Source organism: Plectropomus leopardus, chromosome 22 (genome assembly GCF_026936395.1).
Source record: "Plectropomus leopardus strain MGB_pleo_1.0 chromosome 22, ASM2693639v1, whole genome shotgun sequence".
NCBI lineage: Eukaryota > Metazoa > Chordata > Actinopteri > Perciformes > Serranidae > Plectropomus > Plectropomus leopardus.
Genome location: NC_142197.1, coordinates 27,644,946 through 27,672,543, shown reverse-complemented (window position 1 = coordinate 27,672,543; position 27,598 = coordinate 27,644,946). Strand labels below are relative to the sequence as shown.

The 27,598-nt window shown below is 41.5% G+C and overlaps 1 protein-coding gene and 1 pseudogene across 1 annotated transcript; both read right to left on the bottom strand.

Moving 5' to 3' along the window:
* Window positions 1–274: 274 nt before the first annotated feature.
* On the bottom strand, window positions 275–3,433 carry LOC148185964 (uncharacterized; annotated as a pseudogene).
* A 12,020-nt stretch (window positions 3,434–15,453) lies between these two features.
* Window positions 15,454–16,432, bottom strand: LOC148185963 (uncharacterized). The gene has a single exon (XM_088072652.1). It carries the CDS (start codon window positions 16,333–16,335, stop codon window positions 15,454–15,456), a length of 882 nt encoding a protein of 293 aa, XP_087928778.1. The 5' UTR covers window positions 16,336–16,432.
* Between the last annotated feature and the right edge of the window lie 11,166 nt (window positions 16,433–27,598).

The window sequence follows — 27,598 nt, the reverse complement described above, 5'->3', positions numbered from 1 at the left end:
GATGACACGTTAACATCAACAGCATTACACTCAACACTCTGGTGTGGTGAAAAATCACCTTCTTCAACAGAATCAAATGACCGCTTACATGGCACTTATTCAGATGCTTTCTGAAGCCAGAAAAGCTACCAAAAGATCGTGAGCATCCTTCTTGGCCACATTTAAGAGTCCGGCCAGTACAAAGACCATGAATTACTGTAAGATGCTTTATAAGGCTGTTTTGTCTCCCATGGTCACTTCTGCAAAGAAAACACTTCATTGTTTGATCTCAACACTAACGCATCATTCTTACTCGCAACTCTGCAACTCTGGGAGTTTTCTTCGTTTCCCCAACGTCAATATTGTAAATGGTTGTTTGCAGAAACGTGGCCAGGGAAGAGCTGTATAAGGTAATAAGACGTAATGGGCCTTAAAGAGGGCTCCCACTGAACCTTGCCATACATGGAAGTGCATACTTATCAACCACAATAAAGAAGGTGTGATTGCTGCTTCTTGCAGGCCCCTGAGCGAGGAGGTAGGGCTGGCTGCTTTGAATGATGTTATCCAGGTACTGTTGTACACTGGTTCCAGCCTACAACCAAACATTCGACAAAAATATTTAGTGACCACCCTCTGACAATAGAACACTGGGCATGAAATTGAGGTGATGAAAATTATATTTTAAACAACTGTTCAGCATACTTTTATGAATCTGATGAGGTGTTCCACAACCTGACATGCTGACATCTTCCCTGGCCTCTTCCTTCCCTGTGCGGATGGTGGCAGGAGATGAAGAAGCAGCAAGATGGCAGACATGTCACTGTCCTAGCCTACCAACAAACGTCAAGTTAGCATAAAGATAAGATGAGATAAGACTTATTTGTCACATACACAATTATACATAAAACAATGCGCAGTGAAATGTGTTATTGTGCCTGTCACAAGAAATAATAAAATAAAAAGACACAAGGTAAGATATAATATATAATATATAAATTATGAAATATTTATGTCACCTGTACATTAAACTGGCACAGTGACAAACAACAGAAATTAAAACCAACCACAACCAACTCAACCACAGCAGTTGACTCAGCATTGCACATTAAATCCAGCAGCTCTGTGGGTACCAGTCCTTGGCTTTCTGTTATCACTTTTGTCTTGAGATTGGTGGGCCACTTCTCTAAGAATTTGTTGGCCGTGGCTTACCCTAACAGCAGTCGGAAGCTTGTTCTATCTGTAAAGCAAAAATACAATGCATAGAAAGGAGAGATGAGAGATACTGCATTTGTGATGCCCACTGATGTGTGCCCACATTTGTGAACTTTAATTATTTTGTTTCTGTGTTTTAGCCCTTTGGGACAATATCTGACAGTACAGCTATACACATACACACGTATGTGTGTATGTGTATAGCTGTACACACAGGCCTTTGCCACCTTGGTCTCAAAAAAAAAAAAAAAACAAGGAAAACCCTGACCGTATGTAAAATGTGATGGTGGCGATGCATTTAGTTACTGTGTAATACAGGCAAAGGTAACATTATGATTTCGGTGGCTCAAATGTCTCTGTTTTATGTTGTCTCACGGCTTAAATAATAAAATGTGTGAGAGAAGTTGACCAAAGAAGCCATGTCCTGCAAATGGTGACTCATTTTCTCAGTTCACAGACACAGATACAACTGTTAACGGGCATCTGCAGCTGGTACCTGTAACACATGCTGTATGGGATATTTCAGTGATTCAACTAATGAAATCTCTAGAAATCTCGGGAAGACTGAGAACACATCTGCTGTGGTCTTTTCATCGTTGACCATTGAATGATGATAACTGAAGGTAGCATTCATCTTCTCATGGACAGTGTCTTCATCAGCAGAGTGTTTCAAAACAGCAATAGCTACTTCCACCTCCTCATCAGATAACACTTTGTCAGCAGTGAAGGATCTAGGCTGACCATGGCCTGGCCCACCACCTTAAGACAAAACACAATTTTATTGACTCCTGCCTACACAATTCATCAAAATCATATGTAACTGATAAGTAAACTTACTTTTGGGAGACAGAGGGACCTCTTTCCTCTGCAGCTTTCCTTTGAATGCTCTTAAACCGCCATGCAAGGTATCCTGAACCGCTCTCTGGGTCATAGTAATGTTCCTATGTAATTAAATAAACACAGACTGACTATGCTATCAACATTTCTAAGGGCAATTATGTGTTAAATGTTGTTATAACCCTTTTACTTATCCATGTTGTGAATATGGGTCTTCCAGATATGGAAACAGAGCAACTATCCCCTGTGTGTACATCACTCTGACACTTTGGGGGGGGGGGAGTGATGACAATCACTCAGTTGAACACAATTAAAAACAATCCAAGTAGTAACAATGTTTCTTCTTAGCCTACTTGTATGATTCTTACCCATGTGTTTGTGTCATCTCAGCAGCAAGTATGTTTATCATCTGTCTTCTGGTGGCATCTCTTAGAGATTTAGTTTTTGCATACTCTTGCATGATGTGTTCACTGCCAGGCTTTGTTGTAAGGATTTTTTCAATCAACTTAAATGGAAAAAACATGCAGTCAGAAATTTTTAAACCATATGTATGACTGGAAAATCATAACATAAAAACACTCCCCATTAAATGGAACAAAATCCAGATTAGACTTAACAACAATGTCCACTACCCACCGCTTTTGTGTCATTGTTTATGTGGCATGGCCTTTTTAGGTTCACTTCCTTCGGCAGCAGCTGCTTCTTCAGGATGGTCACACATCGTGAAGTTCAGAATGATAGTCTCTTCAGATGTTACTGAGCATGATGATGATGAGGATAGAGAAGCATCTATGCATTATGGAAAACAAACAAAACAGAAGAATATTAAATGTAACTGTTATTACTCCCATCCCAGCCTTTAAATTTAACATGAACACATATGTGAATGGTCAGTGTTTACCAAATTCTTCGTTGATCAACATGACTCGGAGGGTTCCAGGTGACTCCTTCACTATTTCTTCAAAGACCTCTCTGTCAGCTTCTGTGTCCAGCACCTTCATATCTGGCTGCCTGCCTTCTGGTATGTTAAATTTAGGCACACTAAAGTAAAGGAAGGAAAAGGGTATTACAGAAATCATAACAAAGCTTGAAAGACCATTTCCTTCTGGTGAAAATCAAAATGTCAACTAAGCAGAGTAAGTCTCATGTTTTTACAAAATTTTGTGTTGAAAATGAGGTCAATAGGTCATTCCCATCCATTTTAAGGCATAGCAAAAACAATTATCAACTCAGATAATTCAGAAGGAATGGTTTTATGATGAATTAGGTGTATCAACCAAGTAAAAAGTTGTGATATTGTTTTATCCTGATGTACTCACTAACCTTCTTTAATGAAGGCATTGCATGTTTGGTCAGACAGCCTAACATACTTCTGCTCCCCTCCAAACAAAACACGCAGTAGCATAAACAAGATATTTCTTGTTTAACATATTAAAAAAAGAAAAAGGAAAAAATAACAACCAAATAGGAAAAAATAACAACCAAGAAAAACAACTGAACCACTGAACTGTGCTTATATTGTTCCATAACCTGAGCCTATTTACCAACTATCGGTCCACTCTGATTGCAATTCACTTGATTACTGTGAACAACAAGGCAAAGTTTATACAGTTAAGTTGTGATTAACAAATCAATCATGCTATCAGTTAACTAAATTATCGATTTGGAGGGACTATGGTGGGTGGTCTGTGGGCATGCTCCCCTGGCAGAAAATGTGTACTTTTAAGTCAAATGGATTACTGTGGCAAAATTGTGATGGCGTGGGAACCGCGACTAGGGAAGGACCCACAAGCAAACACTTGGACAGGGATTGAAAAATTGAACAGCTTAACATTTAATGAGGGAAATGTGATGAAAGGGGGGGAAAAGGAGCCGGGGGGAACAACCATGGACAGGGATGGCAGGTGTGGTAGGTATGGTGCAGGCAGGTGAGCTTGATATGGCGAAGGGCTGTGAAGATCCAGAGCGGGTGGCTGAGCTCGAAGAAGAGAGGCTGGGTGGTGAGGCGCTGGAGCGTGACACGAGAGGCACTGGAGAAAAACACAGAGAGTCACAATGAGTAAAAATCTGAGAGACACCAAAATGAATCTTGAAGCACGGAAAGAATCTTAGAATGAGACAGTCAATCTACCACTTGCGGAGCGGGAAATAATCTGGCGCCGAGGAGATGTGAAGTCCCAGTATATAAGCAGTGAGAGGTTGACTGATGATGAGGCGCAGGTGAGAGAGTGTGCCCCGAGCTCCAGTACCCGGAAGCCACGTCCAGCCCCTGCAACACAGACAGACAGAAAAGACAACCCCAGCACACACACAGAAAGTCCCAAGCACTCACACACAGTCACAATGGCCAAATCAGCACAAAAATGTAATAGTCTATGGCAAAGACAAAATAGTTCCATTAAGTCGTAGAAAAGAAAGACTTAAAACGTGTCTATTTTAGTAGGAGTCCAAGTCCTTCAGTTATATTTGACTGGGAAATTACATGCTCAAAGTTGTCCAGTTCCTCTCCAAGCAGTCCCTCTTCATCTTAAGTTTTCCACGAAGTTAACACGGGGGTATCAAATAAACTGCTGATTTGAGAGTTCACTGCCACAGTTAGCTCAATAATAACAATTTACGACGTTCCCTAAATGTCCCATAGTCAATGAAGCGGCTATAGTACATGAGAAGACACTTAACTTCGGCGACAGCGGTACACTACCCGCTGTAAACGTACGTTATACTCAAGCACTCCTTGTCGCTTTGTGGGTGAGCGTGTCTTGCTGTGCATAAGCACCACTTTACAACTTTATTTTACTTTATTCATCAGGGAGAGCGAGCAACAGTGCGGTGTGCACGGCGAAATGCCTGTGGCGCTGTGTAAAGAAGCACCACTGTTTGTGTAATTTACGCACCACTTTGGCCACTTCAGAAAAGGGACAAACTGACCGTTGAATCGTCGGGTATTGAGGCCACACAGAGGGTATATGCTTCAAGCTAATTAGCGATTATGATTGGCATACTAATAAACAACAAGATATAACTTTGCCATAAGGCAGGCTGCGTGTATTTAAGTCTCACCAGCACTCAGAAAAAATACGTAGTTAACATGTTAAATACTGCAGGTGCATCTTTACTCAATGAGAACATGTCGAACTTACGAACTGCTAGCAAGTTAGTTGCTAGTTGTTAGCTACTCAACAGTGTCATCCAACAGAGAGATAGATGTTGACAACATGTCCTCAAACATCTATGAAACTATAAAACTGTGTTTAGTTGAAAAACAATTATTAAACGATGATGCGGACACAGGAATGTTAACGTTACTTACCTGACTGTGGCACCACTCCAGACATCTCCCACTGCATGTGCCGGCACAGCATTCAAGACGTTACGCAGACTGACATGTAATCATCATTTTGCAGAGTTGAATTTTTCACTGCATGTCTGCAAAATTTTACACTGACTTTTAACTCTACTCTTAGAGTGGGTTTACTTTCCATATAGTTGTGAATACTCTATTTAGGTTAATGAAATATTAATAATATGGGACAGCTGCCTAAGCAGGAAAGCCCAGACTTCCCTCTCCCTGGCCACTTCATCCAGCTCTTCCCGGGGGATCCGGAGGCGTTCCCAGGCCAGCCGAGAGACAGAGGCTCTCCAGCATGTCCTGGGTCTTCCTCGGGGCCTCCCACCAGTGGGACGTGCCCTGAACACCTCACCAGGGAGGTGTCTGGGAGGCATCCTTATTAGATGCCGTTCTCATTGCGGAAGAGCAGTGGCTCTCCTCCGAGCTCCTCCCGGATGACTGAGCTTCTCACCTTATCTCTAAGGGAGAGCCCAGCCACCCTATGATCTTGGTCTTTCAGTCACTACCCAAAGCTCGTGACAATAAGTGAGGGTAGGAACGAAGATCGACCGGTAAATCTAGGGCTTTGCCTTTTGGCTTAGCTCCCTCTTTACCACAACAGACCAATGCAGACAACGCATTACCAGGCGCAGCACCGATCCCGCTCCATCCTTCCCTCGCTCGTGAACAAGACCCCGAGGTACTTAAACTCCTCCATTTGGGGCAGGATCTCCTCCCCGATCTGGAGAGGGCACTACCCGTTTCTGGCTGAGAACCGTGGCCACGAATTTGGAGGTGCTGATTATCATCCCGGCCACTTCACAACTGGCTGCGAACTAATCCAGTGAGAGCTGAAGGTCATGGCCTGATGAAGCCAACAGGACCACATCATCTGCAAAAAGCAACGACCCAATCCTGAGGTCACCAAACGGGACCCCCTCAACACCATGGCTACGCCTAGAGATTCTGTCCAAAAAAGTTATGAACAGAATTGGTGACAAAGGACAGCCCTGGCAGAGTCCAACCCTCACTGGAAACGAGTCTGACTTACTGCCAGCAATGCAGACCAAGCTCTGGCACCTGTCATACAGGGAATGGACGGCCCGTATCAGGGATACTCCCGGAGAACCCCCCACAGTACTCCCAGAGGGACACGGTCAAATGCCGTCTCCAAGTCCACAAAGCACAGTTCCACGACCAGGACGAAAATTGCATTGCTCCTCCTGAATCCGAGGTTCGACTATCCAGCTGACCCTCCTCTCCAGTACCCCTGAATAGACCTTACCAGGGTGGCTGAGGGGTGTGATCCCCCTTATAGTTGAAACACACCCTCTGGTCTCCCTTCTTAAAAAGAGGGACCACCATCTCGGTCTACCATTCCAGAGGCACTGCTCCCAATGTCAACGCAATGTTGCAGAGTCATGTCAATCATGACAGCCCTACAACATTCAGGACCTTAAGGAACTCCGGGCGGATCTCATCCATCCCTAGGGCCCTGCCACCACGGAGCTTTTTGACCATCTCGGCAACCTCAGCCCCAGAAACCGGAGAGCCCACCCCTGAGAACCCAGGCCCGGCTTCCTCACCAGAAGGTGTGTCGGTGGGAATGAGGAGGTCTTCGAAGTATTCCTTCCACTGATCCACAATGCCCTGAGTCGAGGTCAGCAGTGCACCATCCCCACCATACACAGTGCTGACAGAGCACTGCTCCCCCCTCCTGAGACACCAGAACCTCTTTGAAGCCATCTGGAAGTCCTTCTCCATGGCCTCACCACTGCCGCTGGAGTCCCACAGGCCAAGAAGGCCCGATAGGACTCCTTCTTCAGCTCTACGGCATCCCTCACTGCTGGTGTCCACCAACGGGTTGGTATGGGTCTGCCAGTCAGCCAGATTGCTCAGACATCTGCAAAGAGCTTCCTGTCACCTTAATGTAACATTTTTTTTTGAGTCAGACAGCTCATATGAATGTTCCCCTGCTGAATTTATTGAGCTCTGACATTGATTTACTTTACTACAGTTTATCCTCTTCAAAGGGTTTTTTACTCACACAGGTGTCATCCTACTGTCTTAAATGTTGAGTAATTTCTCAGAAAAACCCAGAGACAGCTGGTAGCTGGCCTGGATGTGATACTGTGACCTTTGTATCCCAACCACAGTATCCCCTATCTTTTTAACTGATGGTAACTTTACTTTTGACAAGGGAAGATCGATAGAACTGTTGCTGAGGATGGATGACTCAGTTTGTGGTAGGTGCTCAGTGCTCTTGGAGTGAAACGCCTGTCGATCCACCTCTTTTGGGCCATTATCAATTTCATTTGGCAGCAGAACCAAAACAGAGAAAATAGGAGCAGGCCAACAGTCATTACTCTGTGGGGACATTCACAACTCCATGTGTGCCACCTTATAAACACCAAAGACACACTAGTTGTCCGTCACCACAGAGGGACCAGTGTCCCTCACTCAGTAGTGGTGACACTTTCCAGGCAGAGTGACAACTTTCCCTTTATCCTTAAATGTCATCACTTGAGTCCAGAGGAGAGTAATTGTCCTTGACCCTTCAAATAGTCATGATTGGGTTTAAGCGAAACATGTCAAGATTGATGGATCAAGCTGTCACAACTCTTTCTACCTCTAATTCTTCATGCCACAACAACACACATAATTCCACAGAAACACCCTGCATATAAACTCCCAATACTATCAATAGCATCTGTTTCGCACTTTTTTGCTCTACCAGCAAAACTTAAAGCGGTTCGTGGAGAAATGAGCCACTTGTTCAACAGCCTGCAAGAGGTGAGGGTTTTCATAGACTCTCTCAGAGAATAAACTGCCATTCATTCTGGTACAGAGGAGCTGATTTTAATTTTCATTTTTACTGTGGAACTTGCATTATTCTGGCTCCTTTTTTTTGGCTTGTTTTATTTCGTTTGTTTGTTTTGAAAATGTTTACATGATACAGCTGCTCATTGCCTAGTCTGTGGACAGAGATATGACCTTTTAAATTACATATGTGGGGCTGCCCACCCTTAACTTGCCCATTATTACTTTAATGGTATGACACAACTGTATTTGGGGGGGCTGCGCGCTGTGAGGGAGGAACATGCCACTCAAGGAGCACGTGTCCAACTTGCGGGGGGAATTTAGACTCCCTGGGAGGAGTTTGCAATCTTTGTTATTATTTTACTATGTTCTTGTGTTCATGTGTGGGATTATTTGGTTTCACCCCCTCCCGTTCTTTGGAGAGTGGCTGGGTTTATGGCGACTGGACTTTTGGGGTGGGATGGATCTCTCTCTGTATTCTGATTTCTTACTGTTGTCGGTTCGCTGCACTAGTGTGCATACTACGTCTCCTCTTTTGACTACAGAGGTACAGCAACACATTAGCTACTGTAAGTAAACATGTGTACGATACATTTTATTAGCTGGAATGTAAATGGGCTAAATGGTCAGTTCAAATGCACAGCTTGTCTAGATCTTTTGCGCAGACAGCGTGTGGATGTTGTTTTCATACAGGAGTCTCATTTAAGATCTATAGATCTTCATCGCTCTGCAAACAAGCATTACTATGTGGCTGCGTCTGCATCTCTAGATACCAAAATCAGGGGCTCATTAGTAGTATTGAAACACAACCTTTCAATAACTGTTTTAGAGAAATTTGGTAGCAATGATGGCAGGGTTTCCTATATCAAGACTATTATAGGTGGGCGCAAATTTGCTTTTATTTCTGTCTATGCTCCGTCTTAATATGAATTTGAGTTTTTTCCCAACTTGACTGCAACCATACTGCAGCTTCAAGATTTCTCTCTAATTCTTGGTGCAAACATGAATTGCTTTGTGAATTTCACATTGGATAAATCTACGCAACGTTTCACATACAACCAATCACGCGCATCCACAGATTTTCAAAATTTTCTGTCTGCACCTAGTTTAACAGACCTGTACCGTGCTGTCAATCCCACATCTAAACAGTATGCTTTTTATTCAGCAAGACACCAAAAATTTTCAAGAATAGATTATATACTGGCTGCGCCTACATCTTTCTCAGAGATACATGATGTTTTAATCAAACCCTGCTCTCTATCAGATCATAGCATTGTTGCAGCACATTTCACACTCCAGGGTACACCCTCCAGAGCACCACCGTGGCAGTTCAAAACTTCACTGCTGAAGAGTGAAGACTTCTTGGACTCTCTTAGAGAGAATGTAAATGTCTTTATAAATCTCAAAGTAGGCTCAGAAGGTGAATTCTCTGTTAAGATGCCGGACAGAGTTTTTGATGCAAAGGACCAGAAGAACATACTATTTTAAATGAGCTAGACCTAGCCACCTTTAATCTTTAAGATTGAAAAATAACGAGCAAAATACTCAAATATTGTGGCCATAAAAACTCCTACTGGTACTTTGAGCAACCCCCGCGACATCAATACTGAATTCAAAACATTTTACTTCACTCTGTATGCATCTGAAATTCTGCCTTCCCTATCTAATGATGAAGCTGAGTCGCTCAATGCCCTCATTTCCTTAGAAGAGTTAAGGTTGGCTCTTGTTAGTATGAAAAAGGATAAGTCCCCAGGATGGGATGGAATTCCGCCAGAGCTATACCTTGGGTGAATTCAATGTAGGTGTCAACACTGCCATAATCTCTGTACTTCCAAAACCGGTAATTACAGACCCCTTTCTCTTTTGAATAGTGATGTTAAATTATATGCCAAAGTACTTGCAACCCGACTGAAGGTGTATCTTACAAAGTTAATTCATAATGATCAGACCGGTTTTATTAAGAATCACCAAGCATCAGATAACATGCGTCACCTTTTGCACATCATCCATTCAGCTAACAGTATTGATTCTCCTTGCTCGGTTCTATCACTGGATGCTGAAAAAGCTTTCGACTGGCTGGAATGGGCATATCTTTAGACTACCTTGGACAAATTTCACTTGGGTAAACAATTTATTAATATGATCAAAGTTTATATGCGGGTCCCACAGCAATGGTTTGCACAAGCAATATCTGCTCACCCAATTTCCAATATGTAGGGGTACCCGCCAGGGGTGCCCCCTTTCACCTATTCTATTTGCACTATCCCTCGAATCGTTAGCTCAAAAAGTCAGACAACATCCCCTGGTGCATCCTATCACGTTTTGTAATACGGAACACCGGATTGCGTTATATGCTGATGATATCCTTCTTTATGTAGGTAACTCCGGTTCCTCAATACCACACCTGCTTTCTACTTTTGATTCGTTTAGCTCAATATCTGGATATAAAATTAATTGGACAAAGTCGTCACTGATGCACTTAAACTCAATTGTGTCCCAAGTTACCCTGCCTTCACACATACCAGTTGTTAAGACTTTCAGATATCTCAATGTTGATATGATTTTTGCCTCTACACCCTCAATTGCTATAAAAAATTTTAAAGGTATATGTAATAGGATAGAGACAGACTTTGAATGGTCTAAACTACCACTTTCATTTCAAGCCCGTATATCAATAGTTAAAATGGATGTACCTCCCCGTGTGAATTTTTATTTATCAAAGATTCCCCTTGCTCCCCCTGTAGGATACTGGGAGAAGCTTCATTCGTTAATTTCCAAATTCATATGGAAAGGGAAAAGACCATGTTTGAAACTTGCAACTTTGCAGCATGACAAATCACAGGGAGGACTAGCCCTACCAAATCTTAAGGTGTACTTTTGGTCTAGCTCCTCTGTCTCTTGGAGACCAATTGAGAAAAATCTCTCACTGCCTCACAGATTACAAGACCTAGTCTATTCTAACAAATCATTGAAAAAAGCCAAATTACGCCTGCCTTTCTCATTTCCAAGTTGGAAGAGTAAGGGAATCAATGTTTTGAAAGACCTATATGATAACAGTGGCCTACGAGCTTTTAACGATCTGCAAATTCAATATGGTTAACCGGGTTCATCCCATTTTTTCTGTTTACAGTTAAGGTCAGCCATGAAGGCCTATGGTGTCCCGTGGGGATTGGCACCCCCAACACACCCTCTCCACAAAATATTAGCTTCATTAGGACCTACACGAGGGATTGTTTCTAAACTATATAAATTTATTTCCAAGCCTAACAAAACATTACCAGTAGTTAAGTCAAGTCAGTTTTATTTAAAGAGCTTTACAGTGTACGACATCCCTCTGCCCTTAGACCCTCACATCACCCAAGGAAAAACTCCCCAAAAAGAACCCCTGTAACGGGGAAAAAAAAGAGGAAGAAGCCTCAGGAAGAGCGGTAGAGGATAGTGAGGGATCCCTCTTCCAGGACGGACAGACGAGCAATAGATGTCGTAAATAGCAAATGAAATACAATCATGGCAAAAAAGGAAAGAGAAAGAGAGAGGGGGAGAGGAGGGGGGGAAGAGAGGCACAGCAATAATAGAAACAGATGCATGTCATATTACAATAATGGTAGGTGTGAAATTAGTAATTGCACTCTATGATGATGTTGAGGGAGATGATAACAGTCTCATGCATATGTTGATAGGCAAGTGTCCAAAGGCAAGATCACAGCATCGGCGCAACCAGGACCAGACCACAGTCAGGGCGAGCGAGGGGCACAGTATCAGTACAGCCACAGCACGAGCACAACCAAAGGCAGGATCACAGCATCAGCACAGCTATCACCACGGTCAGGCACAGTCAAGGTTACGGCCAGGATCCAGGGAAACTAGGAAACAAGGGAGCAGGAACGCTCCCGAGAGGCAACAGGATTAGCGTAGTGCAGTTCAACAGACCCAGGCTCTGTAATCGCGAGCCCCAGGTAGTGAGAGTACCACATGGCTATCACAGAGCGAAGCTAAGCTTGCAAATGGCAATGCAGTTAACAGACATGCATGATTTCTGATGGCGGCATTGAGAGAAGGAAAGGAGCTCAGCGTATCAGGGGAAGTCCCCCGGCAGGTTAAACCTATGTCAGCCTAACTATGGGCTGGTCCAGGCAGCCTGAGCCAGCCCTAATTATAAGCTTTATCAAAGAGGAAAGTCTTAAGTCTACCCTTAAAAGTTGACACGGTGTATGCCTCCCTGACCGAAAATCGAAGATGGTTCCATAGGAGAGGATGGTAGCTGAAGGCTCTGGTTCCTAACCTACTTTTGGAAATTTTGGGAACCACAAGTAACCCTGCATTTTCAGAGCGCAGTGATCTTGAGGGTTGGTAAGGAACTATGAGCTGTGACAGATAGGACAGAGCCTGACCATTTAGAGCTTTGTAAATAAGGAGGAGGATTTTAAATTCAATCCTGGATTTCACAGGGAGCCAGTGCAGAGAAGCTAAAACAGGAGAAATATGATCCCTTTTCTTGCTTCCCGTTAAAACATGAGCAGCAGCGTTCTGCACCAGTTGGAGAGACCTAAGAGATTTGTTGGGGCAACCAAATAATAGGGAATTACAGTAATCCAGCCTAGAGGTGACAAATGCATGTACTAATTTTTCAGCATCTGTTTGGGAGAGGATATGTCTAATTTTTGCGATGTTACGCAAGTGAAAGAAAGCCGTCCTTGAAGTTTGTTTTATATGGGAGGCAAAGGATAAATCCTGGTCAAATAAGACTCCGAGGTTCCTTACAGTTGTGCTCGAGGCCAAGGTAATGCCATCTAGAGAAATTACATTGTTGGAAAAGGAGCTTCTGAGGTGTTTTGGGCCAAGAACAATAACTTCAGTTTTGTCTGATTCAACATCAGGAAATTACGGCTCATCCAGGCTTTTACATCCTTAAGAGATGTTTGAAGTCTAGATAGCTGATCAGTTTCATCTGGTTTCATAGATAGATATAATTGCGTATCATCAGCATAACAATGGAAATTTAAGGAACGTTTTCTAATTATGTTGCCTAGAGGAAGCATATATAAAGTGAAAAGGATTGGTCCAAGCACCGAACCTTGTGGCACTCCAAAGCAAACCTTTGTATGTGCAGAGGGTTGATCATTGATGTGAACAAATTGGGAACGATCTGATAAGTATGACTTAAACCAGGCTAGTGACGTTCCTTTAAGGCCAATTGAGGTTTCAAGTCTGTGCAGTAAGATTTGATGGTCAATGGTGTCAAATGCAGCACTGAGATCTAATAGGATTAAAACAGAGACCAGACCCGTGTCAGAAGCGATAAATAAGTCATTAATTTTTACTAGTGCCGTCTCTGTGCTATGATGAACTCTGAAGCCTGACTGAAAGTCCTCGAATAAACTGTTGTCTTGGAGAAAGTCACAGAGCTGATGAGCAACCACTCTCTCAAGGATTTTAGAAATAAAGGGGAGATTAGATATCGGTCTATAATTAGATAAAATCTCAGGATCGAGGGTGGGCTTCTTTCAAAGAGGTTTAATGACAGCTACTTTAAAAGACTGGGGTACATAACCTGTTAATAAAGACGCGTTGATTATATCTAATAAAAAGTTGTCTAATAAAGGCAAAACTTCCTTAAGGAGCTTAGTTGGGATGGGGTCTAGCAGGCATGTTGATGGCTTAGATGCAGAAACCAAAGTATAGAGTTGATGAAGGTCAATGGGGGAGAAATGGTCCAGATAAATTTCGGGCCTTGCTGCCATATTCAGGCTATCTGAGTTCGGGGTCAGGTCAGTTGAGGGTAAGAGGTGATGGATTTTATCTCGAATAGTTATGATTTTATTATTAAAGAAAGTCATAAAGTCGTCACTGCTTAGGGCCAAAGGAATACAAGGCTCTATGGAGCTGTGACTCTGAGTCAACCTGGCTACAGTGTTGAAAAGAAACCTGGGATTGTTTTTGTTTTCCTCAATTAATGATGAATAATAGTTTGCCCTGGCATGGCGGAGGGACTTCTTATAGACTTTAAGACTGTCCAGCCAGACTAAACGGGACTCTTCCAGTTTGGTCGAACGCCAATGTCTTTCAAATTTTCGCGATGTTTGTTTCAATTTGCGAATCTGGAGGTTAAACCATGGAGCAAATTTTCTTTGTTTCATTATTTTCTTCTTGAAGGGTGCAACAGTGTCGAGAGCTGATCGCAGTGAGCCAGTAGCATTATCGATGAGACAGTCAATTTGAGAATGACTTAAGTTAGTAGTAGTGTGCTCAGTCGTTGTAAGACATGGTAATGATGTCAAAGCAGAAGGAATTAGTTTCTTAAATTTAGCCACTGCTGAATCAGATAGACATCTAGAAGAGTAGCTCTTACTGAGAGGCTTGTAGTCAAGTAATAAAAAATTAAAAGTTATCAAATAATGGTCTGACAGAGCAGGAATCTCAGGAAAGACTAATAAATCTGCAATATCAATGCCGTATGCAAGGACTAGATCGAGGGTGTGATTGTAGGGTTGGGTGGGTTTATGTACACACTGACTGAAGCCTATTGAATCCAAAAGTGTGGAGAAAGCAGAACTAAGGCTATCACTATTAACATCCATGTGAATGTTAAAATCTGTTAAAATCCCTACGATAATAATTTTGTCTGATTTGAGCACTAAACTTGATATAAGCTCAGAGAATTCAGATAGAAATTCAGAGTATGGGCTGGGGGCACGGTACACTATGACAAATAGAATTGGCTGTAGAGTTTTCCAGGATGGGTGAGAAAGACTAAGAAAAAGGCTTTCAAATGAATTATAGTTTAGCTTGGCCTTAGTGTAAATTGCTAAGCTTGAATCAAAAATAGCAGCGACTCCCCCTCCTTGGCCAGTGTCCCGTGCAACGTGACTATTTATATGACCAGGAGGAGTGGATTCATTCAGGCTAACGTACTCTTCAGGACAAAGCCAGGTCTCAGTGAGGCATAATAAATCAATATGATTATCCAATATTAAATCTGTGACTAAATGAGCCTTGGTTGATAAGGATCTAATGTTCAAGAGTCCGCATTTAATTCTCCTGTTATGATGCTGTATGACAGGAGATGAGTTAATTTTTATGAGATTTTCATGTACAACTCCCCTTTTGTTTATTTTAGCATTAAACAAATGAAGTGGTCGGGGGACAGACACTGTTTTTATAACATTTAGATTATGGGTGTGTGACTAGAGTGTGTGAGAGAGTAGAGTGTGTGCTAGAGGAAGCTCAGAGAAGCGTGTAAGACTGCAACTCTGAAACCTGGTCCCAACTCTGATTTGTCATGGCTTTGGGCCTCTAATAAAATCGGCCAGATTCTTAGAGAGGAGAGTGGCTCCATCCAAAGTGGGATGGATGCCGTCCCTCCGGATAAGACCAGGTTTCCCCCAAAAGGAGTGCCAATTATTAACGAAGCCCACATCATTTGCTGGACACCACCATGACAACCAGGGGTTGAGTGCTGACATGCAGCTAAACTTGTCATCACTGGTCACATTGGGGAGGGGTCCAGAGAAGATTACGGTGTCTGACATCGTCTTGGCGTACTCACACACCGACTCTATGTTAATTTTAGTGACCTCCGATTGACGTAACCGGGTGTCATTGCCGCCAACGTGAATAACAATCTTACTGTATTTACGTTTAGCCTTAGCCAGCAGTTTCAAATTTGACTCGACGTCGCCCGCTCTGGTCCCAGGGATACATTTGACTATGGCCGCTGGTGTCACTAACTTCACGTTTCGCAAAATAGAGCTACCAATGACCAGGGTTGTGTCCTCGGTCGGTGTGTGGTTGAGAGGGGCATACTTATTTGAAACGTGAAGGGAGGGTGGGTGGTGTACCGTGGGCTTTGGCTTACTATGCTTCGCTCGGACAGTCACCCAGCCTCCCGGCTGCACGGGGGTTGCCGGGGGACGGCTAGCAGAGGCTATGCTATGTTGGTCCGCACCGGCTACAGGGGGCTTGCTAACTATCGCAGCTAAAGAGGGATTATCCACGGTGCGGAGCCGCGCTTCCAGATTGCTAAGCCTCGCCTCCAGTGCAGCAAATAAACTACACTTGTTACAGGTACCACTATCATTGAAGGAGGCAGAGGAGTAACTAAACATCTGACACACTGAGCAGGAGAGAGCAGAAGAGGGAGAGGAGCAGAGAGAAGCCATCGCTAACCAGAGCTAATGCTAACGAAGCTAACCGGCTAGCAGTGAGAGAGCGGTTGTGAATACACAGGAAAAACCGCTGAGAGGAGGAGACAGCTGTGAGTGATTTAAGTAAAACTTATGTGAGTTTTCAGTCACAGACAGATAAACGCAACCGAAGTAAGGAACAAGTTAGAAGATTAGCTGGGAATCGCTCGTAGGAGCAGCTCAGAGACGCTACCAGAGACACAGACAAGATACACCGGAAGTGATGTAACACGATTACCCGCAGTACGTCAGCACGTCAGCAGTACGTCAGCACATCAGCAGTGAATAAACATAGAACATAGTAGAAGCCATATGGCATAGAGACCTCACTTAATCTGCTTAATCTCATTGGTGAAGTGGAACTGGCCTGGAATTTTTTTTCTGCCAGTTTCCTGAATATTTTGAACAAACATGCTCCCTTTCACAAACTGCGAGTTAAAGGCCGCAATAATCCTTGGTTTTCTCCTGAGCTAAACAGTCTTCTTTGAGATAGAAACATTGCCTGGGCCAGAGCAAGACAAAGTAAAACTGGTGATTGGCTCAGATTTCGACAACTTAGAAATCGCTGTACTCAGGCTCTAAAAAGAGCAAAGGCAGAGTACTACCTCATGGAAACGAATAAAAACCTTAATGACCCAAAAAAGTTTTGGAAAGTGATCAGGTCTTTTTCGGACAGGTTTCCTCCACCGAACCACCATCCTTTATCAAAAATGGCTCATGTATAAAAACTGATAAGGCTGAGATCCTAAACTGTTGTAATGAGCATTTTATTTCTGAAGGTTTCTTATTTGAATCCAGTCACAATTCAAATAGTCCTGATTCTGTTTTTGAAAGCAGCAATGTCTTGGCTGGTAGTAAAGAAAATGTGGTACCCCCATTTCAGTTTCTTCCTATATCTGCTGCTGATGTGTCTAGAGAGTTGAAGACAGCGGACCCAAAGAAATCTGCCGGTCCTGATCAGCTTGAACCCTACTTTCTTAAGTTGGCTGTGGACTGCTCAGCCCTTGTCAAATTTGTATAATTTCAGTGTTCTTAATAGTGAGGTCCCAAGCATGTGGAAGTCTAACCCTCTGCTAAAAGTTGGAGATCCCTCAATTTTAAACAACTACAGGTCAATTTCAAAGCTGTGCATTTTAGCAAAGGTATTCAAAAGACGTCATCATTCAACTACAGGATTTTCTCGATAAAAACAGCATCTTATCAGGGTACCAATCTTCAGGAAAAAACATAGCACAGTTTCTGTGACCCTTAAGGTTTTAAATGACATCATGGAAGCACTGGATTTGAAGAAAATGTGTGTAGCATTATTCATAGACTTATTCAAAGCATTTGATACTGTGGATCACATTATCCTGATTGATACATTGCACAAAATAGGCTTATCCAAACATGCAGTTTCTTGGTTCAGAAATTATTTATTGGGTAGAACTCAGTGTGTCCAAATGGATACCCCGAGTTGTGTGGGGGTGCGAGGGCCTGTTCATCGCTGCTTGCAACTTTAATTACGGCCCGAGCACCGAATGGTGGAAGGCCCTCTTGAAACTGAAAGAATTATTATTATTATTATTTTTATTATTGTTATTATTATTATTAGGGCCCGAGCACCGAACGGTGAGAGGACCCTGTTGACACTGAAGGTATTATTATAATTATATTGTTATTATTATATTATATTATATATAATTAGCATGTTTTGCCATGAACCAGGAAGTAAACAAAAGTGAATAAGTAAATACAAGTGTCAAGTAACTCTGCTGTGAATGGTCCAATATGACCCAAACTTCACATGTTTGATAAGAGTCCCGCCCTAAACACATCGATATGACAGTTTTAAGCAATAATGAGAGCACCACCATTGGCACAAAAAAGGCAACATTTTACAGTAAGATGCCCCTGTGGTACATTTCACCTAGAGCTACAAAACTTGGGAGGCATGTGTAACAGCCCAAGACCTACAAAAAAGCCTTTGGACCCATACCCTAAACCCAACAGGAAGTGAGTCATTTTATATTGAATGTGCAATTTTGGTGTATTTTTGGCCATTTTCAGGGGTTGCAATATTTTTATCTTCTCCCACAGATTTCATGTGATTGAATTCAAAATTTAAACATCCTCTCAGAAGGCGCTGGACATCAAAAGTTATTACATTTGTGAATTTCTGTCACACCATGTGGCTGTTACTGGGCCAAACATTTCCATGTCTGGCCATTAACTGAGGGACATGGTCCAATCTGCACCAAACTTCACGTTTGATGACTGTCTTGCTCTTAACACATCATCAACATGACAACCGTTACCATTATTTATAGCGCCCCCTACTGGCAACATGAAATGTCCTGGAATGACATGCTTTCTTCTTTGATGGAATGCTCCGACAGATTGTATACGATTGACTTCAAATATGGTGACAAAACCTTTAAGACCTTATTTGATGCATCCCTCTGAAGTATAGGTTTTCCGTGAACGCTGTTGGTCTCAGTGGTGGCCGCCAAAAAGGAAATTATTGTAACTTGGTCAGGCTGCAGCCCTTATCACATCAACAACTTTTTTATCTATGATGCTCACTGAGCCACCTACTGTCAACAGGAAGGACTACTCGTACCACAACTATCCTTTGATTTTCATGAAGTTTACATATTATTATTATTAGTATTATAATTATTATTATTATTATTCTCTCAAATGAATTGCCTTTTTGAGGGCTTTAACATATTCAGAAAGTCATGAAACTTTGCATACTTATCAGGTTCGGTGAAAAATTTGATATCTTAATTGTCTCGTGCGTGGGTGGGAGGAAATGTATCAGTTGCGCCCCCTACTGATTTTTCAAGGAAGCAGCCCCAGCAGCACGTTTTACCTAGAACTGTAAAACTTTGGAGGTCTGTGCAAGACCCCAGTACCTACTAAAAAGTCTCTTGGGGCCATACTGTAAAACCAACAGGAAGTCAGCCATTTTGATTTTAAAGTTGTAATTTTGGTGTAATTTTTGGCCATTTTCAGGGGTTGTAATCTTGAGAACTTATCCTAGAGCTTTCATCAGATTGATTTCAAATGGTATGGCTACCTTCATAAGACCTTTGCCAGCAAAAGTTGTTCAAACCATGAGTTTTCATCACACTGTGTGATCTGTATGAGGCATCTTATTTGCATGTTCTGCCATGAACCAGGAAGTAAACAGGAAGTGGTATGTAACTCTGCTGCAAATGGTCCAATATATGTCATATATCTATATGACAATTTTAAGTGATAATGAGAGTGCCACCTATTGGCACAAGAAAGGCAAAGTTTTACAGTAGGATGTCCAGCTCCTAGCAGGTTGACTTGATTGATTTTAAAATGGTCTCAAAAAATCTGTAAGACGCTGATGATGCTTGAAAATGAATATTGAGAGTTTTCGTTGAAGGGCGTTACCGAAGTCGGTAGGACTATTTCGATGTTTCAACATGACATCAAAAACTGTTGTAACTTCGCCCCAGATGGTCAGATCTTTACAAAATTTCACAGATTTCATGAGAGTCCAGGCCTGAAGACATTTGCAGTGCAAATTTGAATCTTAGTCATAGCACCACCTATTGGTAGCAGGAAGTTGCTTTTTTACTTTTGATTTTAACTTAATTGACCTCATATCTGATTAGAATACTGTAAAGACCTTCATGATGCACAGAAATTACACTTTTGTTATATATATATATATATATATATATATATATATATATATATATATATATATATATATATATATATATATATATATATATTTATTTATGCATTATTTGCCATAAAAATGGAAGCACTTTTTGAGAGGCAAGGCATGCACCAAAACTCACAGAAACTGAGCACACACATAAGAAGTCCTAAAATGTGATATTTGATATGATTGTTTTTGCACTAATGTGGCAAAATGGCTCTGTAGCGTCCCCTAAAGATTTCAACGAAGCCCCTGCAGTACATTTCACCTAGAACTACAAAACTTGGGAGGCATGTGTAACAGCCCAAGACCTACAAAAAGCCTCTTGGACCCATACCCTAAACCCAACAGGAAGTCGGCCATTTTGAATTGAATGTGCAATTTTGGTGTATTTTTGGCTATTTTCAGGGCTTGCAATTTTTCGATCTACAGATTTCCTCTGATTGACTTCAAAATTTAAAAATCCTCTCAGAAGGCCTGGGACATCAAAAGTTCTTACATTTGTAAATTTTCGTCACATCGTCTGGTTGTTACTGGGCCAATCATTTCCATGTCTCACCATTAACCAGGAAGTAGTTTATAACTGAGGGACATGGTCCAATCTTCACCAAACTTCACATGTTTGATGACTGTTTTGCCCTTAACACATCTACATGATAACAATTACCATAACTTTTAGCGCCCCCTACTGGCAACATAAAATGTCATGGAAATTACATGCTTTCTTCTTTGATGGAATGCTCCTACAGATTGTATCGATTGATGTCAAATCTGGTGACAGATGATGCCTCCCTCTGAAGCATAAGTTTTCCATGAACGCTGTTGCTATGGAGACCCAATGGTGGCCGCCAAAAAGGAAGTTGTTGTAACTACACTTTACATTGACCAATTGGCCCCAGATTTCACAGATGTGGTCAGGCTGCAGCCCTTAACACATCAACATGTCCTTTAAAATGATACTTACTGAGCCACCTACTGTCAACAGGAGGGATGCTCGTACCACAACTATCCTTTGATTTTCATGAAATTTACATGTTTTGTTCGACAAATGATGTAGACCAAGATGCCACAGATTTTGTGTGTCCAAAGGAAGTAATTCACCTTGTGAAATATCTCCCTCAAGGGTCCAAAGTCTCTACATACTTTTTCCAAGTCACACTGAAATGGATGATTGCATCACTCAGAGTCCAGTAGCCTTGACATGCGTGAGGGTGCGAGGACCCGTTCATCAATGCTTGCAGCTTTTATTATTAATATTCCTTGAAATGAATTTGCTTTTAGAGGGCTTTAATATGCGTGAAAACTCATGAAACTCATGAAAACTCAGAACTGATGAGCTTGTCAATGTTTTATCTGTCTCAGGCTTGGACCTATAAAATGGCACATGAGCGCCCCCTAGACAGTTTCTACGGAGGAGCCTCAAAAGGCCGTTTCACCTACAACTACAAAAATCAGCAGGCACATGCAACACCCCAAGACGAACAAAAAAGTCTCTTGTAGCCATACTGTAAACCAATGGAAGTAGGCCATTTTGAGTTGAAAGTGCAATATTGGTGCATTTTTGGTCTTTCAGAGGGATCATAACTTTTCAAACTAGTGCTACAGATTTCATCTGATTGACTTCAAATTTTAAACAACCTTTTAAAGGCCTGGGGCATCAAAAGTTATTAGATCTTTACTAGTTCTTTTACACCTTGCGGGAGTTAATGGACCAAACATTTCCATGTCTCGCCATAAACCAGGTTACTTCCTGGTTTATGGCGAGACATGGAAATGTTTGGAGGTAGTTTATAACTCTGAGGGACATTGTCCTGTCTTCACCAAACTTCACGTGTTGGATGACAGTCCCACCCTGAACACATCTACATGATAAGCATTACCATATATAGCGCCTCCTACTGACCACAGTATGAGTTCTTCTTTGACGTATATCTTCTACAGATTTCACCCAATTGACTTCAAATGTGGTTTCTAAGACCTTAAGACTTGTAACACAACAACTGATTTAGAAAATTGAGGTTTTCGTCACACTATGTGGGTGTGGCTTGGTTTCCAACTTTGATGTTTCGCCATGAAACAGGAAGTTGTTGTAACTCAGCCAAACATTATTCGATCTGCCCAAAAGTTCTCATGCTTAATAAGAGTCCTGGCCTGAACATATCTACATGGATCTATTGAGTTATCATGACAAGGCCACCTACTGGAGACAGGGAGTTATATGTTTTATATTTTGATGTGCACCTCCTTACAAGTTGACCATATCAGCTCAAAGTTGGTAAGAAAAGTGTTGAGACTTTGACGATGTCTGCTTGTGATTTCAGAGCTTTTTCTGAACATTGTTGCCATGGCAACATGGTCTTCGCTGCCAAACAGGAAGTTGTTGTAACTTCACTTTGCATCAACCGATTAGCCCCAAATTTTACAGGTATGATCAAGGTGCAGCTCTGAACACATCAACATTACAATTAAGCATGATAATCACAGTGCCACCAAGTGGAAAAAAGAAGTAAGCCTCTTAACACAACTATACTTAGATTTACATGACATTTACAGGATTTGGTGTACAAATTCTGTAGACCAAGATGACTTACATGTTGTGTGGTCTCTAGCTCCACCTAGTGGCCACAGGAAGTATTACCCCACATGAAATATCTAACTGAAGGATTGGCACTATCTGCCTGCTTGTTCCATCTTTCACTGAAATGAAAGATCATGTGACATCAAAAGCTTTTCAATTTCTGACTTTTCATCATACCGTGTGGGTGTGGCTAAGTTTTCAACTTCGATGTTTCGCTTGAAACAGGAAGTTGAAGTAACTCAGTCAGACATTGTACAATCTGCTCCAAAGTTCTCATGCCTGATGAGAGTCCCGACCTGATCACATCTGCTTGGCTCATTTGATGTAACAGCATACCGCCACCACTAGAAACAGGAAGTCACATGATTTATATTTTTTGGTGCATTGACCACATTCAGCTCAAACTTGGTAACAAAAGCTGTTGAAAGACCTCCATGATGCATCCTTGTGAAGATTATGTTTTTAATGAATGCCGTTGCTGTGGCAATGCAGTATTCGCAAACAAACAGGAAGCTGCTCTAACTTCAGTTTGCATTAACCAATTAGCCCCAAATTTTTTGCAGGTGTGATCAGATTGCAGCCCTGGACACATCAACATGTCAGTTAACCATGATACTTAATGCACCACCTACTTGCAACAGGAAGTATACCTTATAACACAATTATCGTTTGATTTACATGGAATTCACATGCTTTGGTCTACAAATGATGCAGACCAGGATGACTTAGATTTTGTGGTCTCCAGCACCACCTAGTGGTCATAGGATAACACTACACTATGTGAAATATCTCACTCAAGGGTCCAAACTCTCTGCATGCATTTTCCGACTATCACTAAAATGTAAGATCATGGGAGATCAAAAGTTATTCAATTTGTGTTTTTTTTTCACACCATGTCAGTGTGGTTTGGTTTCCAACTTTGATGTTTCACCATGAAACAGGAATTTATCGGAATTAAGCCAAACATCATCACCGATCGGCCCAAAACTTCTCATGCTTGATAAAATTCCCGGCCTGACCATATCTGCATTGCTCTATCGAGTTATCATGACAGGGCCACCTACTGGAGACAGGGAGTTATATGTTTTATATTTTGATGCGCACCTCCTTACTGGTTGACCATATTCAGCTCAAACTTGGTAAGAAAAGCTTTGAGACCTTGATGATTCCTTCTTGCTGTGTCAAAGGTTTTTCATTGCCATGGCAACATGGTCTTCGCCACCAAACAGGAAGTTGTTGTAACTTCACTTTGCATCAGCCAAATGGTCCCAAATTGTACAGGTGCAATCAAGGTGCAGCCCTGAACACATCAACATGTCACTTAACTATGACAATCACAAGCAATATCACACGAAAGGGAGTGATGTTGTGTTCGTATATCAACACCACTGTAATAGGCATGAGGCTGCAGGCTGGCCAGCAAGGGCAAATTATAGTGCCAAAGATGCAGGACACACCTCAAAAACTAGGGCTGTAAATGCTCACAGAGGGCCTGACACTGACTAACAGCTGGCTGTTGGCTGGTGTGTCACATCTCTTCTATTAGGAACAACAACTGCTGGAGTGTAAAAAAATGTCCTTAAACAGACTGGCACAAGAGACAACATCCAGGGACCCTGATCAAGCGACTTGCTGTTGCTTTGAGGTGTGCAAAGAATAATCAGGCAGTTTTTCTGGCAAGAGTCACATTGCAAAGCCTGTTTGAAGTGAGGCCATCTACATTACTAAACTAAAAACTAAAAAAACTAAAGCAATCTTTATATTTGCTTGTTCACAGCACATCCAGTTAGGAAGAGGTGTCAGGGCCGTAACTCTTACCAGAACACAGTTTATTCATCTATCCACTCCTTTATCATCCATTTCGCTTTTATGGATCTGTTACAGCAGAGCATAATATTACACCATACCATCATGGTGCACTCTTCAGCTCCGTCTGTTCCCTCAGAGGTCAGCTCTGTAATGGCAGTTCACCAAGGTTGAATTTCACATGAACTTCACACCTCTAAGAGTGAATCTAGTAATTCCATTGAAATTATCTTATTTATTGATTATTTTTTTTTTTGCTGTCACCACAACCTATGGCACTACCACAGTTTAAACATAGCATACTATAAGCATAGCATACTAGTCAAGTCAAGTCAAGTCAGTTTTATTTATATAGCCCATTATCACAAAACAAGGTTTGCCTCAGAGGGCTTTACAGTGTACGACATCCCTCTGCCCTTAGACCCTCACATCACCCAAGGAAAAACTCCCCAAAAAGAACCCCTACTACATAGCTGTAATCACTCCTTTTTGGATGGGATTCAGTATCTTGCCCATGGGCACATCAGGAGTATAAATGGATCAGCAGTTTAAAGCCCAGTTTTTCTCTAGAAGAACTGCTATGCCAAATGTACTGCAATAGTTGTGTCCAACTCTCTCTGTATGCTATTTTGTAGTCATGTTATTTGAAACTGCTTTTCTCAAATAAAAAAAAAATAAAAAAAAGCCCAGTTTCTGACCACAGGACCTAGTTAAAATATAAATACTCCCTTCTGATAACAGATGATTTTTTAATGGCAACAGTAACCCTCAGGAACGGAAACTGCCTGAGCTGTAAGCAAAGGAAACACCATTTTTTCTATAGATTTAGCCTTCAACTCTAAATGTCAAGCATTAGCTGAAATCATCACACCAGATAATCCATTCAGTCTGGGTTTCCCGCCAACACTTTACATCTCTATGGATGAAAAATTTACTAAGCATGCATGATGTTTACAGCAACACTAACACTTTTGTATTGACAGTTGTTTATCAATGATCAGTGTGCTTTAGCTGAGGAGACAGTGGGCAAGGGAAAGTATCTCTTACTTGTATTTTTAGGGTGCACAGCAGTTGCCTGGAGAAAAGAGAAGTTGGTGTGATTATGAATCTGTAACATTCTGGTCAGGAGCCTGCTTAGTCCAGTCATAAGAAACTTAAATGAGTGATTCTGATGTTATGTGCAATAACAAGGCATGGAAATGATCTCATCCTGTGTATTCACTGCAAATGTCAGTTCAGCTCATACAATTCAAATTCAACAGCACAGTCCAGCTGAATTATTTTCATCCAATAAATATTATGGAAAACATGTTGACACAGGACAGTTTATGTCTTTAGTTAGACCTTATCTGACATTTACAGTTTAACAGGGCAAAATGCTTAATATGTGCCTGTGTTAGTGATGGGGATGGAACAAGGGCTGCAGAATTTGTCCCACATCATTGACATTCAAAGCACATTAGGAGTAGATTTTTAAAGGCCAGTATAAACAGCAGGAACCTGTTTCAAAGCATATTTCAGCACCTGGTAATTGTTTTCTTGCAGACAGCCCCAATAGCTTGAGATTAAACTACAGTCATGATACATCAACATTCAATACCTAAAGTATCTTAAGCAGACAGTTAACTCCGGAACATTAAAAAATGTATTTTTCCTCTTACCCGTTGAAGGTAGAATGTAGATTTATTTGTCATTTTTTAAAGAAAGTTCAAAAAACAAAATTTCATTTCAGCAGATGTGCACTTCTTTTGCCACTAGGGATGGGGTTTTAAACCCGGTATTAAACGGGACCCAGTGCCGAAATATTAAAGACCAGAAGATCAACAGTTCTGCTATTGGCACTGGGGATTTTAAGAAAACACATTTTTTGTTTATTTAGGTTACATAAATTGTCTTTTACAGGTTTTATCTCACTAACTCCATTTATACTTTGAAACAAGATGACGATTCATCTGTGATCAATTTTCGCTCTTCAATCCAGAAGAGAACTCTCTGTGTGGGAGCCATGGTTGTATTAAAGAAAGTGCTGATGCAGCCTTGGAGGCGGGGCCTCGTTAATTTCTATGAGAGCTGCTCATTGGCGCATGAAGCAAAAAAAGCTCTTTTTCCAGATATAAAATACCTGGAACTACTGGCCCATAAGGCATGTGCACTAGAGACTTACGGTGGCCAAGCGTGGTCGAATGTGCCCAAGCGAGTAACATTCGCTGACAGAGCGATTGATTTCCGGTTTAGTGCTTCGCTAGCTTGAAGGGCAGTCTAAAGCATTTAACCTTGTAGCTGTTTTAGACTTCCCAATAACTGGATGAACTGGATGGCTTAAATCTAGATAGTGAAATGAGTTTTGTGGGGGTTTTGAAACTCATAAAAAATTATTTACTGATTTACTGACATCTATTTCCGAATGTAAGTCAATGGGGAGAAGACACACACACACACACACACACACACACACACACACACACACACACACACACACACACAGGGGCCCTGCTCTCTGTGTCTCGCTCCAAAGTCTGGTTAAACTTTAACTTGTTAAACAACAGTTGATACTGCTTGTTGCCAGAAGTGCAACAACTCTTTTGCATGTAAGGGTGAAAACATCTAGCGAGGAAATGCACTGTCTTGGACCATCTCGCTCGTAGTTTATCACCCAATATGTTACCCCATCCACCTCACGTATGTTAAGAGTCTGTAATAGTGATTTGCTCAAAACAATGCTACTGCAGAATAATTTAGAAAATGTTATTACATGCAGTACTCTACAAAAGTCTTAGGCCATATTAAACTTTGTTATTTTAGCAAGGTTATAATGATCTGACATATTTATTTCTCAGTATTCTCTTAATTAAATACAACTGGAACATGTAGGAACACACTGTATACTGTATTGAAAACACAAATACTCCAGAAAAAAATCAACTTCAACAAGTTGCAAGTATTAAGTGTAATATTAATTCTGTTTTTTTTTTTTTTAACCTTTCTCTTAAATCCCCCTAAAAGAACAGATAAGAGTATGGTTAATGTACTTAATTGATTAGCAGCATTGGTAAGAATAGTAGTACCATTAAAAACTTAACAATACCCATGCCTATTTGCCACAGTGATACAATTGGTAGTTGGAGTTCAGCAGAGAGAAAATAGTTTCTAAATGAAATTTCTCTCAA

Excerpts from the sequence above, each read along its gene's own strand:
- LOC148185963 (XM_088072652.1), bottom strand. The coding sequence starts at position 16,335 with ATGGCTTCTCTCTGCTCCTCTCCCTCTTCTGCTCTCTCCTGCTCAGTG.